The 20,363-nt window shown below is 30.5% G+C and overlaps 1 protein-coding gene across 14 annotated transcripts in view; it reads right to left on the bottom strand.

The window, feature by feature from the left end:
* Positions 1–20,363, bottom strand: part of LOC141531521 (disks large 1 tumor suppressor protein-like) — a 309,925-nt gene that overhangs the window by 5,637 nt on the left and 283,925 nt on the right. For 10 of the 14 annotated variants that reach the window (XM_074249400.1, XM_074249401.1, XM_074249405.1 and 7 more), the window contains 5 exons: positions 2,215–2,428; positions 1,454–1,611; positions 1,108–1,357; positions 940–1,042; positions 365–403 (listed from right to left, as the gene is read on the bottom strand). In XM_074249400.1, the coding sequence (XP_074105501.1) occupies positions 365–403; positions 940–1,042; positions 1,108–1,357; positions 1,454–1,611; positions 2,215–2,428 (764 nt within the window). The remainder of the gene's footprint in view (positions 1–364; positions 404–939; positions 1,043–1,107; positions 1,358–1,453; positions 1,612–2,214; positions 2,429–20,363) is intronic. The other 4 variants (XM_074249395.1, XM_074249396.1, XM_074249402.1 and 1 more) reach the window with 1 other exon arrangement.

Genomic DNA, 20,363 nt, shown 5'->3' with positions numbered 1-20,363 from the left:
AAATAAAATAAAATATAATTAAATTATATAAAAGCACCACCCTGACATATTTATATTTAATAAGAACAGCAAGCTGAATAGACAAACAATAAGCCAATTGGAGACATACAGAGGTGTGTTAAAATTCGATTAAAATAATTATAGAGGAGTATTGAGTATCAATAAGCTGAATATTTACGGTGAAAAAAGTATAAAAAAAGGAACTTTGACTTTGTATGTTAATTTGCTTTTAATAATTAGTGTAATTAATGTTATGAAGATCGATAATTTGAAAGTTCGAGGATAGGATGAGAGTCTTTATATATTTTTAAAAGAGTATGTTTGTTTAAGTGTGTATGTCAAATGGTTTACATAAAATACTTACGAGTAGGATCGTTTTCATTCTCAGGTGTTGTGGGCGACCCTACACAAGCAGGCAAAACAAAAGACATGTCACGTATCACAAGTACAAAAAAAATTAAACAATTATAAAAAAAAAAATAATTTTTTAAAAATATACACAAATAAGCTCATTCGGAATTTTTACTTCAGTTGGTATTATATTGACAGCATACTCTGTTGGTTTTTGGGTTTTAATTATAATTAAGGGTAATGTATTTTGCTATATGTACATTTAGAAAAAAAAAAAAAAAAAAAATTTACTGTGTAATTGTTTTGTTGTTATTGTAGATGGGACGTATATTAAAAAAATATAATACATATTTATAATTTTTAATTTGTCATTGGAGTAAGGTAGTATTGTAATTAAATTAATTAATTAATTATTAATTATTACGACGCTAATTTAATAATAAACATATACTGTACGTGCAAATACCGATCGTGCAAACAAATTTGATTATTTATATACATTTATACCAAGAATTTTTAATTACATTTTGATCTTAATTTTTTTTTTTTTTTTTCAAGTGAACTTAAAAAGAGGATTAAAGTACTCACGTTCCTGATCGGAGCCATCTTCGGATTTGTCGTCTTTACTCTTCATAAACGGAAACTTTCTGCTGAAGGAAAAGTTTTTCTTTTTCCTGTCGAGCGTTGATTGCTGTAATTAAAAGTAATTTAATTATAATTAGTTTAAATAAAAGTTTATTTTAATGAATTGTTTACCTTGTCTAGAATAACAGGCATATGACCCTGGAATTTAACGGAACGATCTCTGGCCCTTTGTTTTCGTTCCCATCGTCTGCGCGAGGGGATGATACCCAGACCTTCTTCGTCCCCGTGAGCAGTGACTCTTCTCGCTTGCCACCATTCATCATCACTGGCATTCGTCACGTGCAATATTTCTCCGTACCGAAAAGCCAGACCGCGACTCGGAAGACCGTCGTCTTTGTTCGGATCGTAGTCAAACAGAGCCCTAGTTAATTAAAAAAGTAATAATGGAAGTTAACATCTGGTGATAAATAATGAAAATACGCTCTAGAAAATATTTAGTAGATATTTAAGATGTTACCTAACGTAGAGGGATTTTTTCTGTGAGGTCCTCATTAGAGTACCAGTTGTTAAATTTTGCTGTGAAAGTTGTTGCTTAAGATCATGGATTTTAGCTTCAAATCTGTTGTAATCTTCGGGCTTGTACTGTACTACGATTGTTACAGTTTGTCCAGTACCCTGAGCATACACAAATTTTTATTTAATAAATTTAAACATACATATATTATTTTTTTAATCAAATTAAGCGGTTATATATTGTAAAAAATTTTTCGTCGCTACGCAAAAAAAAAAATTTGTGTACAAAATTTTTTGTGAATAAAATACATTAAGTGTTTATCTATCAACAAAATGAAAATGTTTACTTGTCATGTATCGTTACACACAATTTTTGTAAAAAATTATTCAAAATTTTTTACTGTGTATGGATTTAAAAGGCCGTAAAAAGTAATTTTTCAATCATTTTTTCTGCAGAGGCTTTTTAATTAATTAATATAAAAATTTATATTTCCTGTTGACGATTTTTGAAAAAACCTCTAAAAAAGTCTTGGTGTGAGCACAATACCTTCAATTTAAATCATTAAAATTAAAAAATCCAAAAATTCAGCTAATTTCACATAAAATTCATCATAAATAAAATTTTTTTTCCAAAAAATTATATATTATCCCTTAAATTAAATTAATAGCAGGATCGTATTTCCCAGAAAAATGTTATCTAAGATCTGTAATCCTGGGATTCAATTCGGTTGTTTAAAAATATAATAAATGGTTAGTAATTAATACCTTGAGAGCGGCAGCAGCCTCCTCATGAGTAGCTGTTCTGAGATTAATTCCATTGACACTGAGAATTTGATCACCACGCCGTAATTCACCACTAGTGTCAGCGGGTCCTCCGGCTAGGATAAAAGATATAAAAATCCCTTCACCATCCTCGCCGCCGACAATATTAAATCCTAATCCCGATGTCCCCTTGTTCAGTATCACCGTGCGTACCTCACTGTAATGAATAGCAAAAAAAAACACCAATATTAATCCTGGATAGCGTCCAATCGTTGCCAACTCTTAACAAAAAATACAATAAAATTCAGCGCAACAGGTTGCCACTCTTTTACTTCAATATCCCACTCACTTCTACTCAATTACATAATTTTTATTATTATCATTATCTCAAATTACGCAGATTAATATTTAAATGAGAAAAAAATTTTACTCCCGCAATTAGAGACTCACTTAAACTTAAAGTCTTCTTACGCGTGATAAATAAGAAATTAAAAGTAAAATTAATTATTATATTATTATGCATAAGGTAAAAGCACCAATTATTAATCATCTTATTTTTTTTGTTACTAAAAATTAAAATTAGTTTTAATTTCTTGAATTATAAAAATAGTTTAAAAATGCGTACGATTATCATCAACATCATAAAATAAGATAGGACGTTAATAATTGGTACTTTAATACCTTATAAAAGTTTGAATTATTAAAAAGAGTGGTTTATTGAGATTGAGGTTTCTTTGAATGTTTTAAACAAGGAGCGTGAATTGGACTAGTAAAATTAGCACGTTAATTGAGATCTTCAGTGGGATTCGAGGAGCGAGTTATGTCGACTGGAAGACCAGCAAGGAGATAAAGAGACCAAGAAAGACAGATGAAACTATAGTCGGTGAGTGGAGAAGGGTTCTTAACTTAGTTCTGAATAATACCGAAGATTAGTGGAACTAATAGAGTAGTGGCGAATTTCTATCCCCTAATGTACAAGCTTACTCACCAATACTATCCACTCCAACCGAGCTTTCTCCTCACTGAACCACTCTGGTAAAAGCGTCAAGTACCTCTGGACTATTTCACCATTAAATTATCTTCAAACTATTTGGTGGATGGGTATACAGATCTATCTATCTCTGTACTTTATGTACCGAGAATTCGTATATTCCCAGGTAATCCTATACTAGTGGAGGAATGTACGATACCCTTTGACAAAGAGCTCAAATTAGTTGGCAGATCGAGCGACAAGGAGTGAATACGCCGTATATGTATCAACAAAATTTCATTAACGTTATGTCAGGTGACATATTATGCAAAACTAAACGGAACCTAACAGATGTAAATGAGGAGAGCAAGAGAGTCTGGCTTTAGAAATGGTTTTGTTATAGCCTTTACCTACTACACTATACCATACTAAACACGTCACATGTGCATATGCATATGTACGTTGTAGGTATATGCTACTATGTTCAGAGTGATACCTATCTGTGTAGATGTGACCCAAGTATACCATTTGATAACGTTTCATTAGGCTGATGCGCTTGTAAACTGTATCTAGTACATGCGGATAATATGTAGATGGACAGCATGTGTATGCTGATAAGGTTTAAAATTACATTATGGTGATGAGTTACTCTTCGATAAGATTTAAATAATTGCAGACAAGTTTCACTGATTTACATTATTAAGATACTGTACGGGATCATACAGGAAAATTTTGTTTCAGTTTTTAACGGACATTTGTTTTAATTTATAATTTAGAAAATTAATAAGAATTAATGAAAGAGGTAAACCTTTCATATTCTTTGCCGCTTTATAGTAAATTTCTAAGAAATCTAACCATTATATTTGTTCTCATGATGAAATATATAAAAAATTTTGTTTTCTCTTCACCAAAATTGTCAAAGTAGGTTAAGAAATATCTTTGGTTCAAAAGTTTTTATATGTATGTATTCAGGCGATATAACTTGACTTGTCACGGTGATAGCGTTTTAAATTTTTACTAGATCTTTATCAAACTCAATGGTTATTCCTAAGACGATTCACGAGGTAAAGTTTAAAGATACCTCAAATTGATCGAATAGTTTAAAAGTTGTAGCAATTCAAAATTTTCCAAAAATGCTAACGCATACTAAAAAAAAAATTTTTTTCTTGCTCCAAAATAACTTTTGTCTTCCTTAAAATTTTCTTGGCGCAAGAAGTTTGTTTTTTAGTGGTTCTTTTTAGAATGATTTTTAAGTGCGATAATTTATTTAATTTTTCTAAAATGTACTAAGAATTTAATTCGTTAATTTATGTTTTCAAATAAATATGACTTTATAATAAAAATGAATTTCATAAAAAAAACATTCAAAATTTATTATTTAACTGTACAAAAAAAAATCATGAAATTTGAATCATCTTTTTTTTTCTATTTGTACTATTTGTTTTTTTTCTACTCTTCAAATACCAAAAAAAAAAAAAAAAAAAAGAAAACTTAAAAAAATGAATAATAAAAATATTTGATGTTTTTTTTTATCGCGATCGAAAAAACACTTAAATTTTGGGCTTCTAACCGAGAATACCCCCTCAAATTAAAAATTCTTCCACTTTCTTTTTAATTTAATAACCCAAAAATTATCCATATTGGCGTTAATTATTTTCAGGTGTGTTATTGATAAAAGTATCAATTTCAAATGCATATTTTATTGTTATAAATAATAAACGCCGTAATTATTAATTAAATGACATCCACGGTTGAAAAATTTTTACGGTAACTTATAATTAAATTTAGTCAATACAATGCGTGACATTGTAATCATACGATAATAAAAATTATAAATAAAAGTCATTCTTCTCGTTACTTCCACATGGGCATAATTACCAAACAAAATGCATGACTAACCCGGGGTAATTAAACTCTCAATTAATGTTAATTATAATTAAAACGATAGCATGTAATTATATTTTTATACTGATACTCATCGACATCCATCGCATTGTTGAGTTTGTAATGCGTCCTATAGGTTATATTAAGTGTAATTTATTCAAGAGTTTTTACAATTTTGCTTGTCGAATCGATCATAGTTGATTAAGTATTTATGACCAATCATTTCCAGTAGCTCGAGTGTATACGGTTACATTGATGGTACTTTGTCAATAGTCGATACCAACAATAGCTACCTAATTTAATCCCTTGCAAGCCCACTCTCGTCACGAGAATGTCTTTATATAAAAATATTTTAAAATTTTATTCGACATACTATTTTATCGATTTCATACTTATATTAAAAAAAAAAAAAAAACTATAAAGTTTATTATTTAAAATAAAGTTTTTTAATTAAATTCAATAAAGTAATATTGATATCAAGCAAAAATTTTAATAAGTTGTTGCTAAAAAATAATTAATAACTTTTGTTTCATTCAAACTTTTAGTTTTTCATAAATATCGATTAAAATATTAAAGAATGTATAGACCAACAATAAAAAAAAAAAAAAAAAAAAAAATTAAAATTAAAATTAAATATGCAGTGAAAGGTTAAATTAACGCAGTGATAAAGAATAAAACAGTATCATTTTTATTAAAAGGTTGTTTGTTAAATATTAAAAATTGATCATAAATAATTTATAAAAATGTCATACATTTATTGAATGAACGCTTGTAGTAATATAATATAAATATGCGTGGTAGTAAATGCGTGAGCGCGTGTGCAATGTGATAAAGCAATTGTGGTGGTAATGCCACCTGTAACTTAGCAAAGAATTCGCCTCCCACCATCCATCCACTAGTACTATTATGATCGCAAAGTTATTGCTTCGATGCGAATCTTTACGTCATACCGACGGTTATTTTTCCGTGGGAGTTTAATTTCATTTTATTAAGTGACGCAAAGACGAAAAAATAGAAAAATTCAAGTGTCATTGGGCGTGGCAGAAAAATAACTCTATTAAATGTAGGTCAGTGGGTTTGTAATCTTATCGTAACTCGTTTTACAACGTTGGTGACTAAACTTACTTATACTATAGTTGGAAGTTAAGAAGAAAAATAACTCGCTGAGATTTATTCACTGATCACATGATCAACATTTGTTTTATTTGAATTTCAGCACTGCACGTTTCGCATCCGGGCTCACATGGATATTTTTCAATAACACAACTGAGGAACTAATTTTTTTTTTTTTTTTTTTTCTAGCGATAATTAAATGTACGACGGTAATTTTTATTAAAGACAGACGAGTCTAAATTATCTAATCTTGGTACGTCCGAGTTGAGTTATACTGAAGGGCTTTGGTATTCACTGTTTCTACGTCAAGAGCGTCGCGAAGGATTAAAGATCGAGCGACGACGGCATCGCCATGCGCGGCTCGCCTGTACGGGTACCAAGGAGCTATCACACAAAATCGATAGAGACATATAAGTCAAGTGTGTTTCTAACTTGTCGCGCGCGCAATTTTTCAAATTTCCCGCTCTCAAGTTTTTCTCTCGCTCTTAATTTAAAACTACCGCGTAATTAGTTCTTTGAATTCTGCTGGTAATTAAAAATCCACCACTCAGTTTATTAGGCATTTTGTTTATAGCTTTTTTTTATATAGTATGGCTTCTGAATGAAATGAGATAATTAACATTATAAAAGTGAACATGTAATTAAATTATTTTTCATAGTTGCGAAAAAGAAATGATCAAAGGTGAATAAGATTTTAACGATAATAATAAAGACTAGAGAATGCTTTTTTAATTTTATTTCTGCTGAGGAATCATTTGCTCGAGCATAACGAGCTCGAAATTACTCGACAATATGCTAACGTACAAAAAACGTCCCTCGTAAAAAAAAAAAAAAAAAAAAAAAAATAATGGAAACTAGAGAGCAAAATGCAAACCTTTCTATTTATTTTTTTAACTCCGAGTATGAGATCGTATGATTTAATTTAAAGATAATAAAAAAATCTGAACACAAAATTTATTAATAAAGATATGTAAATTTACTTGAAAGTTCAAATTAAATGATATTTTTTGCGGGCATTAGTTTTTTACACCGTGCAGAGATTTTGAGTTTCAAGGGATGAATATTTATGTTTGAATGGAAGAGCTTTTTAACAAGAACATAAAGGTAACAAATGGATGTGCCAGTGTATTAAACTGACGGATTTTATAAGTTTTTTATTAAATAAATATATATGTGTATGATATGAGCATGCAAAGATTTACATAAAAATATGTCAATGTCTGTGTTTGTCTGTGTCTATATGTAGTTTGGTGGCAGTTCAAATTCAATGTTGGTTCTCTATCCATCCTCGGTGACCTGATGAGAACGTGATCCCGTAAAATGCAAATTTCAGAGCTATGTAACGACACATTACTGGGTTACGACAACCAAGATCTCGTATTTACGCGGGAAATTGTCCCACAGTTTCTAGACACGTTCATGAGCTACTTCGAGTAACTCAAGTGATATAACAGAGACCCCAGCGATGTTGGTTTATGGGCCACAAGGTGCCTTTTTAATATATACTAGTTTTTGCATTAAATTAAAACAGTTAAACTTTAATATATTGCTTAAATAAATTTTAATTTATTTTTTATTACCTCGAAGGGGAGTTAAAACAACATTTTCAGTAAATTTCAGATATCCTTGTCTTTTGGTATTTGCGTAGAAAGCATTTTATAATTTTTTCTCTAGGCAACTAAAAAATTTTTTATTTTCGTTCCGTCAAAAGAACAATCGGTGGTTCAGATAAACAATAAAAAAAAAAAAAAATAAAACAATTCTTTTTACAAACAAATTAAAAAAGCTCTGCTACAAAGTAGGTTAAGTTGTCACTAGTCAAAGACTTTTTAACAGATATATTATAACACAAAAGAGAATACCCTTTGTATACCTTATCTTGAAAGATCCGATAGGTTTACTCAAGTCGCCTATTCTATACCCTTTTCTCACGAATAAGTTGACATTCACAAGTGCCGTCTCACCTGCTAGACAACTGTATCGGAGACTAAAGTAATACTTATGTATCTACGTACCTACGTTTGAGTCTACCGACACTGAAGAAAAGTTACGTTTTTTGGACATTGCCAACCTGAGCTATCAAAGCGTTTTCAAAGAGTTTTCAAAGTCATCTTTCTTAGTTGCTGATAGAAGTATATTCTCACACATGTAGGTATTATGTATATGTATTTATATGGACATTTATTTATAGTTTGTGACCGAGTTACGTTGAATTGGACAGAAGAAGCCTTTTGGACTTTTCTTTGATGACATTTCCGTCAAGATAGAAAACACCTGGTCACAATAGAATTTCTGATGTTTAATACAACTACATTTATCCATACTCTCATCAGTATTATTATTATTTTTTTTTTTCGGTTGAAAAAATTTCTGTTATTGTCATTTTTTTTTATTCGGCTCGATCTATACATATATGGCCATATTAGACTATATTAATTTTAGAACTGGATTCGTGAAAAACCATTACACTAAAAATAAATTTACTTAAATCAAGTAAAATTGACTTAAATAAAAAAAAAATAATGCCAGATTCACTTTCTTATAAGGAAAATATTTCGATTGAAAAATTCTAAATAGGTACATACGACTATATCATAAAAATTTTCACAGCTTATTATTATTTAAGTGAATATTTGCACTGAATATTTATTATCATTGTGAATCATTGATATTATCAGCGCAATACTGTAGAGAGCTACCAAATAGGAATGAACGCAAGTTGTGAGTTTAGATTTAAGATAACGATTGAAAGATTAGCATTGAGTACTCTTGTATGTACCGCATACCAAAGTACTTCACTGCATTGCTAGTACAAGGAGAAGCTTAACCGAGAAGACCTACCGGTACTATGCTCGTATAACCAGTAAAATCCTTGGCAAACCCTTGTAGGAGTTTCCAAACTTCAATAGGATTATAGACGCTCCCTTAGACACCGAGGAACTTTTCAAGACGTGGGATGAGCAACTCGATTGTTGATAATTGGAAGTAAAAAATATAAAATTTTAACTTAATTACGATTGGTTCTAGAGAGTTATTACTCAGAATTCAATTTTCATAAATTTGATCCTTTATTTATTATTACATATCATAACTCAGCTGCAGTTGAAATCAAGAATATTCGATTAATTTTCGAAACAAACTTTTATAATTTTATTTCCTTGAATAACTTTTTTGATAAAATGAAAATCTATAATTCCAATATATATATTTATAAATAAAACTTTTTTCGGTAATAATGTTTACGTTGGTAAATGGACGGAAGTTTAAAAGTACAGTTGAAAAATTTTAAAATCTTTTGAACCAATTACCCTTAAACCAATAACGCAGGTCAAAAGATTATTTGGACGGTTTTCATGTATAGTTTTTTTATTTTAACTCCGAGAGGAAATATCAAGGATTTTTATTGGAATTTTTTGAGACGATTTGATGGAGGGCTGCATGATGTGAAGGAGGAATTGAGGGCCGACTTGACCCTCAATTTCATAGCCCGAGGAGCTAGTTGATGAAAGAGGGAGAGAGAAAGAGAGAGAGAGAGATAGCAATAAAGGAGAGAGAGAGAGAGAGAGAGAGAGAGAGAGAGAGAGAGAGAGAGAGAGAGAGAGAGAGAGAGAGAGAGAGAGAGAGAGAGAGAGAGAGAGAGAGAGAGAGAGAGAGAGAGAGAGAGAGAGAGAGAGAGAGAGAGAGAGAGAGAGAGAGAGAGAGAGAGAGAGAGAGAGAGAGAGAGAGAGAGAGAGAGAGAGAGAGAGAGAGAGAGAGAGAGAGAGAGAGAGAGAGAGAGAGAGAGAGAGAGAGAGAGAGAGAGAGAGAGAGAGAGAGAGAGAGAGAGAGAGAGAGAGAGAGAGAGAGAGAGAGAGAGAGAGAGAGAGAGAGAGAGAGAGAGAGAGAGAGAGAGAGAGAGAGAGAGAGAGAGAGAGAGAGAGAGAGAGAGAGAGAGAGAGAGAGAATAAAAAAGGGGGAGTGGATACTGTATAACCTAGGTCAGGTTATAACGGTTGAAAGGACATGATTTCTTCATGAATTCTCATGCCTGACCTAGCCACTCATGTTTAGGTAATTGTTTTCTCTTTGCCCGAAATTTGAAAGTTAAATTCCGCTAGTATTTTCAGAGATAATATTTTTTAAATGTTGAGTTTTAAAATAGATGAAAAAATTTTTAAATTATGTATTTAAAAAGAAAAAAAAAAAGTTGATCAATTTTATAAATTTTTCTTGATAAATGAAAGCTCTAACAAATCAAAGATCGTACTAATAAATTATTACTCCGACAGTTTTTCTCGATTCTCACATACGCGATCGTAAAAAATAAAATTTAGGATTGAAGAGTGAGAAGTGGAGTATATATTCATGAGTATTGACTTTTGAGATATTACTCGATCAGCGTGACACTTTATTACACGTTTGATTTAAACCGTACAGGTCATATCACACTTGGTGCAGAGCTGAGAGTGTACTATATAATAGTATAGTATAGAGGGGATTTTGTCGTAGCTTGTAAGAGATAAATGATGACGAGAAAGACTGGAGTGTCTTTTCGCCCCATCTATATATGTTATATTTATACATATATAGATGTAATGGTCGTCCCCATCGGCGGCGGCGAAGCTTTGGATTCAGGTCAAACGTTCTTTGGAGAATGGCGATAAATCGCTGTGTCACGACATCGGGCCTCGATACGTTTACGCTATATGCTATGCAATTTATACGGAAGTGAAGAATTTACGTCTATGTCTGAGTCTTATCCTTGCGGGTTTTAAAGCAAAAAAAATCTACAGTAAGTACAATAAAACAAAAAAGTAAAACATAAATTTGAGATAACGATAAACCTTACAATACCTTTTGACGAGTTTATCCCTGAGGAGTTTTCGTCTGAGAGTGGCAAAGGGGCCGATAGGAAAAATCTGCTGCCTGTTTCGTGTCATATTTTTCATTGGGTTCTTATTATTTTTAAATAAGTCTATTCCTTTTTTTTATTTTTTTAATCAAACACCAGCTGCTGTCAAATTATTTATCCTTCTTATCTCTTATCACAAAACTTTATTTTAAAGATTTATGTCGTAATAAAAATTACATAATTTATATCATTTTAGTCGGTGATTTTTTTCGCTAAAACGTTTTTTTTTTTTTTTTTTTTTTTAATTAACTTTTCACTTAAAATATTCAAGTATTTAAGGTTTTTATTTTTTGGTGAAAAAATGTCAAACTGAAAAATGAGTTGTTGTTCACAATGAATGAAAAATAAAAACACTACATTCACAGGGATGTCAACGTGGGGGATTGTGTCCTGTACGGAATAACCGTTTTAAAATCGAACAAAGGGAACACACTCGCGGAGGGCAAACGAATGTACACAGAAAAAAAAATTTACTTGAATCAAGTAAATAATTTTGAAGAATTTTATCTTCTTGATTTGAGTAAAAAAATTCTTAAACTAAGAAATTTTTCTTGGTTTAAGTAAATTTTACTTAATTCAAAAATTTTTTGTCTTGATTCAAGAAAATGAAACTCTTCAAAATTATTTTCTTCGTTCAAGAATTTTTCTCTTGATTCAAGTTAATTTTTTTTTCAGTGTAGACAACAACAAAAGAGTTTGAAATCATAAAAGTTAAATGAATAAAAAATTTAAAATTGATGTCACCGAGCATCAAGTTACAAGTCATTTGTTTCTTTTCGATAAATTTAATTGTTTTGGATGAGAAAAAGTCCGAAGATCCTGAATTTTTATATAAATTTTTATAAATATCGTTATACCAATAATATGAGATTATTTAAATTGATTTTTTAATTTTGTCGGATAAGAATAAAGGCTGGAGTGTGATTTTAAGGAGAAAAGTTGTCGTGGTCGCGAGTCGCAGACTGCCGTCTGTCTACTGCCACGAGGAGCATTCACTTCTCTGCGTCATCCATACTAATACTGATCTCCACCCACGTAAGCCACGACGAAGACTATTCAAACACTACTGTATAAACTGTACAAACTGTATTATCAAAGGTCTAATAGTCAAGAGTGTGTTAGTGTGTAATTTAAATGAATGGAATTAATAATAATAATACGACTTGGCCTGAACTGCCAGAATCGTAATATAATACCGAGGCCTTATTTTTTTGGATTTTTTATGCGTAACTATGACGCACGTGGATCACAGTGTACTTATTGTGTATTCATGTTCATGACTAAAATTAACTTTATGTACAGTACTTAGCAATCATATCACGTTTTATTCATTTTTATTCTTCAATTAAAAAAAAAAACCCTCCTTGAAATAAATTTTGCCACAGTGTAATTAAAGCAATTAAAAATCATCCAATTCACGAATTTTTTGGAGTCTATATGATTAATAAAATAAAAAATAAGACTACTCGAATTTTTTACCGATGTCCAATCGAAATAATTGTCAAGCATTTTAGTTCGGTTTATTGGTTCCGAATGAGTTAAAAAAAATTTTTTTTCGTTCTGACTGATTGAAAAATATTAAAACGTCAAGTCGATATGAGAATTTAACGCTTGAAATTAATCAAAATATTATTTTATCTGAATAGGTGAATTTTTCCGTGTGAAAAAATGGGGATAATAAAATTTGAAAGCATGTATAAATCAATAACACACTTTAAAAGGCTTCACGTGCAGCTGCGGCGAAGATTCAAACACGTGAAGGAAAGAAAAAATAAATAAATAAATAAATAAAATAGAAAAGGAGGAATTAGCAAGAACCAAGCATGAAGCCGTATAGTACTTTAATCTGTAGTTTATTTAAAATATGCAAGGTATATATTATACAGCTTTTATTAGACTGACGCTGACTGAGAATTACATTAAGCATCATATCAACCCGATTAGTAAAACCGGAAACGGAGATCAAAAAGGTAATAAAGAATGAAATAAAGGAAAAGGAATTGAAGAAAGGGAGCAAGAGGGACTGGAATAAAAAGAGAATAATAATGTGGACTTTCTAGCTTGAAGGCTCGTGGGCGATTTAGCAAAGCTCTCACTACAGAGATTACCGTCGCACGGTCTTGACTAGCCGCGACTCTCAATAGATATATACAATATATATAATAAGTATAGAGTTATTCTTATACTTTATATGTATTGTATATCGTATATATTTATATATAATCGCCCTTCGACCCGTTGGATGTCGTCGGCTCGTTTGTCTAGATCGTGTCGAGCGATGGGTGGAGGAGAATAGAGAATACCGTTGCGTATATTTTCAGCGTGAAAGTATGCGCTCCTCGTTTAGTTGGTATATCGCGCTTCGAGCTGTCACGAACACTATTCGCAAATGGTGCCACTTTACGATTATAACTTTTATTATAGTCTTTCCCGGTGTATGCACTTCCTCTATTGATATTTTTTACTCGTTAAATATTCATTTGTATTATCAAACTTATTTGCACAAACATTGATAAAAACTTTTAAACTGCTGTCGTTGTTATTTTAACGCCAGAAAAAAATTGTTATAATTTTTTTTTTTTTTTAATTTTTTTAGCACAATTTTTGATAAAAAAAACGGTCACCAGCCGTGTTTTGTAATTTTATTCTATGGAAGATAATAGAAGTGTAGTAAAATTTATATAGTCGAGCAATAAATGGACGACAACCTCTTACATTGCCGCACCAACTGGTACTAACGTATTTAAGGTTAAAAAGTAGACACACTACACGCACCACCCGGTTATAATACCTCGAGAGGGGTTGCCAACCCACCGGGCTTCTCTACAACTATTCCTTTGCCCATTGTATGTTGGATACAGCTAACGACCCTCTTTGCTACCTTCATTCTTGCACGCCGTTAGATCTGGGTATGTGTGAAAATTATATTAGCACACTGTGATTATGTATAACTGTATAGTCGCCGGGAAAAAATGTATATTTAAACTATTTGTTGAAATATGAAAATATTTATTGAAAATAAATTAACAATATGTAAAAAATATTTTCTTAAATTTTTTTTTTATGTATTTTTAATATATTTAAATTGGAGTAAAAATATACACAAAAATGTGCCAAAAGACAGTTACTAAAATATTTTATGTAGTTTTACTTATTATTCATATTTGATGATATATTTTTATAATAAATTTTTTTTTATAGAAATTACAGTACAATGCACTCAAAAATTTTCGGGTGATTTGATTTCTTGCATCAGTCTCCATTTACCAGGTGATCTTTATATTCCGAGGGTATATACAATTTTTTTCAGTTATTTTTTCAACCGTTAAAACTTCAATAGTCTGCTTTATTTTATTGATCGAATTAAAAAAAAAAAATCTTTTATTTATTTGATACAGACATGTTTATTTTAGACTACAAGCACTCCTGAGGGGAAATAGCCAACGATATATAAATCCAAAAAATTACTAATATGCATCTACAAACAAACATTAATCGACTAAAGAATGAGGATGACATAAATCGAAAGAGAAATATTATTTTACGATGCGATTAATTATAATAGTTTGAATATTAGTTTGCCCTGCGGTCAGAGTGACATACCGTCCAGGTTAATATTATCGACACGCATTCTCGAATTTTGTGGCGTTCGGCACTATGCGGATGGAATTGGCCACCTCAACTGGTTGCTTGGACATTCATGCAATACAATGTCGGTAAGCCTCTACATACAAACGTTCCTGTCCATACATGTTCATGTGTGTGTCCATGTGTATTTCGTATGTACGTATGTGTGTAAATACCAGTAGACTTGGAGGTCTTGTTCAGGTCTACAACGTTGTAATACTCGACAGTTTGACAAAGTTGCGCAACTAGTTTTCGAATATGTGCTATTGTCAATTATACGCGCGCGCGCGCGTGTGTGTGTGTGTGTGTGTGTGTGTGTGTGTGTGTGTGTGTGTGTGTGTGTGTGTGTGTGTGTATGTAGAATCTGAGAGAGATAGAGAAAGAAAGAAAGTAAATACCTCGTCCGACGTATGAGAAAGGATCATCAGAGTAGAAAATGCTTTTAAACGAACCGTCAGGCAGGAAAACCACACTCCGAAATTTATATATATACGTATGTGTACAAACCCAGCGAAATACTAGTGGCAATTTACAATTTAAATGCCTATGATACCGTTTAAAATTTTGAAATTCACTTTAAACTGACTTATTTCAATTATATATACTGTAAAAATCCATTAGCGCGAAATTTTGTTGACATTAAATGCTGATTTTTAAATTAAACTGTTGAAATGGTCTAATTTTAATTCATAACTTAATTTTTCTTAAACATAACTTTCTTACATAGAGACGATTTAGCGATCATACGCCATCTGTTGGAGATTTTTAACACTACTGTTGATCGAAAAGTTATGCGTGAGAAAATACGACCATATGAGGCAATATATGGGCATATAAAAGCATTGAGGCCATTTCAGAAAATTTTATCACAGGAGGTATTATTATTATCATTGTTATTTACTTTTTTTTATTGCTGATACGTGAAAAATATATCTACCATGAATTTTATTATTTACTGTTCCATTACAAATAGAAATCAGAATGAACATTGTCTAACAATATGTATTTGCACTCGTACCGAGCACTTTATATGCTTCCTGTATATTTTCTATACCTCTATATCTTACCTATATCTATACCTACCATCATTGCTAAAATTCAATAGTATTATTGATTTTATATAAACTGTTAAACTTTATTAGATATTTGCACATAATCAGAGTTCACATCATTTTAAATTCATATTTTCATTTTTCCATTTTATTTTTAACGTCAAAAATTCAGTGGATGGAAATTACTATTATTATCTGAATAAAAGCAATTGTGGGTAAAACAAAGGTTTTTTTTTTAATAATTTCAGCTTGTAAAATAAATGTATGCGAGACATAAATACATAAATACATACACATGCTGATACCGTAGACTGATGAATTTATAATTACAATTACAATTACTTGTGCAAATAAAAGATTAAAATTTAAATGTAACAGATAAGATAATCGTAACTTTCATTGGTTAGATAGGACGCTATTTCTCACGGTTAAAAGCATTATTGCATTGTACCACGCGTACAATAGTTACGAGTATATTCACGTATTTACTTTACTCGGTAACGGCGTAAATTTACTCGTTTTACGAGAGTACAAAATGCCTAACACCCACGTGCTGCCTCTCATACCAACTAAATCAGTGCTTTCAGTGAATAATCTTAATACTCACTTTATTATTATTAATCTCAATTAGTTACACAGACTTTACAAGTACTAATGCGGCAATTAAAAAAAAAAAATTGATAACACTTGAACCCAATTTAAACTTGATAATATTTAAAATTAACGACAAAAGTTGGCTGAAGAAACAATTAATTCTGATAATAAATATATATTTTTGAGCATCAATCTTACCGGAAAAAGTATCTCCTTAACTTTCCAAGTAGAATAAAAAATAATAATGATAATAATTTAGTATGAAAGATCTTAGACTAGAAACTTCAGTAATTATGTCCTCAAGGCTTCGAAGTAGCTAAAGAGAGAACGGGTTTTGGAAATAAAAATAAAAAGGAAAAAATCACACTTAGCTACTTCTTTCTCCGGTTTTTCAGCTCTCCAAGTCTGTGTATATGTACATCATTTAGCTTAATGTCTCACTCATCTCAACTTTTACATACTCAGTTTAAATTACCCGAGTCAAGGATATCTCCTGCAATTTTTAGAGACCTTGCATACCAAAAACTGGAAACACATCAGTCATCATCAACATGAATACAAAAAAAAAAAAAAAAAAAAAAAAAAAAAAAACTGATGTAAATAAAATATTCAAAACTTTGAAACAATAATTTACTGGGACACTCTAAAATATGTCGCTTATACCTATATATCAAGGCTCCTAATGTAAAGCTGAAATTATACAATACGTCGTGCAGTACTTCGCAAATTGGCGCTGGGTTTTAGCGTGCTTTGTGTCGAAACTTATGTAAAGAGTGCACTTAGATTAATGAACTAAAGAAAACTTATATCGTTGTCCCTTTCTCATTCTCTCACTCTATTTTAATCTTATTTAAGTAATATCGATAATAATAATAACAAATAAATAATCATAATAATTTAATAATAATAGTAATAGGAGTAATAAATTATAATTTAATCCTTTGAACAATTTACCTTTCAGATAAAATAAAATAAGCGCAACTTCTTCCTTTATAATTCAATCACATAAATTATTATTGCGGCGCACTTTGTAACTTTAGTTTCATTCACGTATTTTTTTCGCCATACAACTTATTATTATAGTTTTCAATTCACCTAACAAGCTTCACTATTGTTGCTATCAAAGCTGTCTGATTGAATTAGGGATCAAAACGTGAGAAAATATAAGAACTGTTTCTTGATGATAAGGTTCAATCTCAACTCTCTAAATTATAGTAATTTTTTTTTATCATTATTCATTATTTTTTATATTTTATATATTATATATTATATATTACACAGTATCCCACCTCATTGACGGAAGATACAAGGAAATGATACATCAGATGATATTACTAATCTAATGTACCGTCTCATCATCTCGATGACTGATTCATAAGATGTACGTGGGAGTTGATAACATTCGACCTCAATTTTATTATTTCTCCGAGCTATCGCGGGTCTCCAAAGTACCGTATATGTCTATATATAAATATTAGGGTGGGTCAAAAAAATCGAATAATTTATTTTTGACTTTATACTCTGAAAAATAGGTTCGTAGACACCTAAAAAGAATTCTCTCCAAGTATAAGCTCTTAATTATAACGGGAAGGTCCTCCGCTTTGCGGGTTTCTATTTTTTTCGAATAATCAGATAAAAAAATTTATATCTCGCTTCCAACTGCTTGGAAAAATATTCCGTGGCATAGATTTTGTGAGAAATTGAATGCTTTACAAAAAAGGTCTCTTATGACTTTTTCAAAAACTCAACCGATTAAAAGATATTCATAGTTGAAGTTTGGCTATTTTAAGGAAAATATTCGTTTTTATTATGAATTTTATAAGTCGATGAAAAAAATTATTTCGGATTGCGGAACTCATGATTTTGTAGGAAATTTACTGCTCTACAAAAATGGTCTCTTATGATTTTTGATTAAGTGAAGCCGTTACGAGATATTCATCGTCAAACATTAACGAATATCAATATTTCCAGTTTTTGATCAATAATTCGATAAATTTTAATTTAAACTATGAGTTTCAGGAAAATTTACATAAATTTGAGTTTCGATCGATAAAGAAATGTTATAAACAATTTTTTTAATATTGTTTTCAGTCTTGAGCTTGTTTGATTGCATTAAAACAAGAAATTAGAGCATTTTTTCGACATATAGCCAATGATTAGTTTAATTTGAAGTGAATGACATATTTCTTTGTCAAATTTAATATGAAAAGTATTGAATCAAGTAAGAAAACAACCAGTATTTAACTTTTTTATAGATAAATTTTTATTGAATTATCAATTGCAATATAATTGTCTATATTTTTAACATAACAGTACGCTATTACTATAAATAATTTCTTTTATTACAATTTGGGAATGTTTTTGATGTTCTTTGACAACTTGCAATAAGTACTGGAATTGTTCTTCATTTTTGTCAAGCATTGATTATATTCACTGACTAATGCAACAGCTCGCTCTGCTGAATCATTGACAACTTTTAGTTGTTGAAAGTATTCTTTATTTTCGAGATAACTCTCATTAGTAGGCCATAATTCAACATCGACATCAAGAAAGTCATACGGTAGATCGAAGATTTTGAAAAGATTTAATGACTTTTTAGACACAAAGTCACTCAGAGTTCTCTGCGCCAATGAATTCAAATCTTTTTTAGCAATTACAAATCTTTTAGCTTTAGAATCTGTACCTTCACGAGTATTAACAGCTTCAACAATACGTTTTTTTACTTCTAATGGAACGCCATCGTCAAACAGTGATAAAATGGCAAGTTCATCACTCAAATACCATAAGTGCGAAATCATTTTTTCACACGTAGCTGAAGAAATCAAAGGATTGATATGTTTGTACTCCAATAAATTTTTCATAAACTGCAAGTCATGATAAGCAGCAGTTGTTGCAGAAGTTGATGAAAACCAAGCTTTTAAATACAATGTGACTATAAAAATACAGAAATGACGAAGACCATGCAATTCTTTCTGAGAGAGTTTGAATTCATCTCTGAATAGATACATTTTCAAACTATAAATGGCCTTAGCCATCCATCTAGCATGATGAACAGCACCAGGACGTTTGAAAGAAATCTTTTCTTGAGGCATTTCTCCAAGGAAAATCAATGATAATTCCAATAATTCTTTATCTAACTTATTATAACATTTCTTTATCGATCGAAACTCAAATTTATGTAAATTTTCCTGAAACTCATAGTTTAAATTAAAATTTATCGAATTATTGATCAAAAACTGGAAATATTGATATTCGTTAATGTTTGACGATGAATATCTCGTAACGGCTTCACTTAATCAAAAAATCATAAGAGACCATTTTTGTAGAGCAGTAAATTTCCTACAAAATCATGAGTTCCGCAATCCGAAATAATTTTTTTCATCGACTTATAAAATTCATAATAAAAACGAATATTTTCCTTAAAATAGCCAAACTTCAACTATGAATATCTTTTAATCGGTTGAGTTTTTGAAAAAGTCATAAGAGACCTTTTTGTAAAGCATTCAATTTCTCACAAAATCTATGCCACGGAATATTTTTCCAAGCAGTTGGAAGCGAGATATAAATTTTTTTATCTGATTATTCGAAAAAAATAGAAACCCGCAAAGCGGAGGACCTTCCCGTTATAATTAAGAGCTTATACTTGGAGAGAATTCTTTTTAGGTGTCTACGAACCTATTTTTCAGAGTATAAAATCAAAAATAAATTATTCGATTTTTTTGACCCACCCGAATAAATATATGAGACTTTTCATCAAAATATCTTCGTCTTTTTTTCATGATCTTGCGGATTACTTGTACACGTTGTTAAACTATTAAACGGTACTTAAACTAATCTATTGTTATTTTAATCGTTCAAATAACTTAGCTGCTATTAACTCCGATTAACAAAATGTATCTTTTCTTAAATTTAAAACCGTTGAATGTAAAATAATTCCTTTTTTTCATCAAAGACTGGAAAATATTTTATTTAATTAAAAAATTCCACGATTTAAACAACGGACTGGATAAAACGAATAACT

Source organism: Cotesia typhae, unplaced genomic scaffold (genome assembly GCF_013202065.1).
Source record: "Cotesia typhae breed Kobodo isofemale line unplaced genomic scaffold, CoteBio_Ctyphae contig_5, whole genome shotgun sequence".
In the NCBI taxonomy this organism is placed as follows: Eukaryota; Metazoa; Arthropoda; class Insecta; order Hymenoptera; family Braconidae; genus Cotesia; species Cotesia typhae.
Note: the sequence above shows the minus strand (reverse complement) of the source record. Positions and strands in the feature narration are given on the sequence as shown.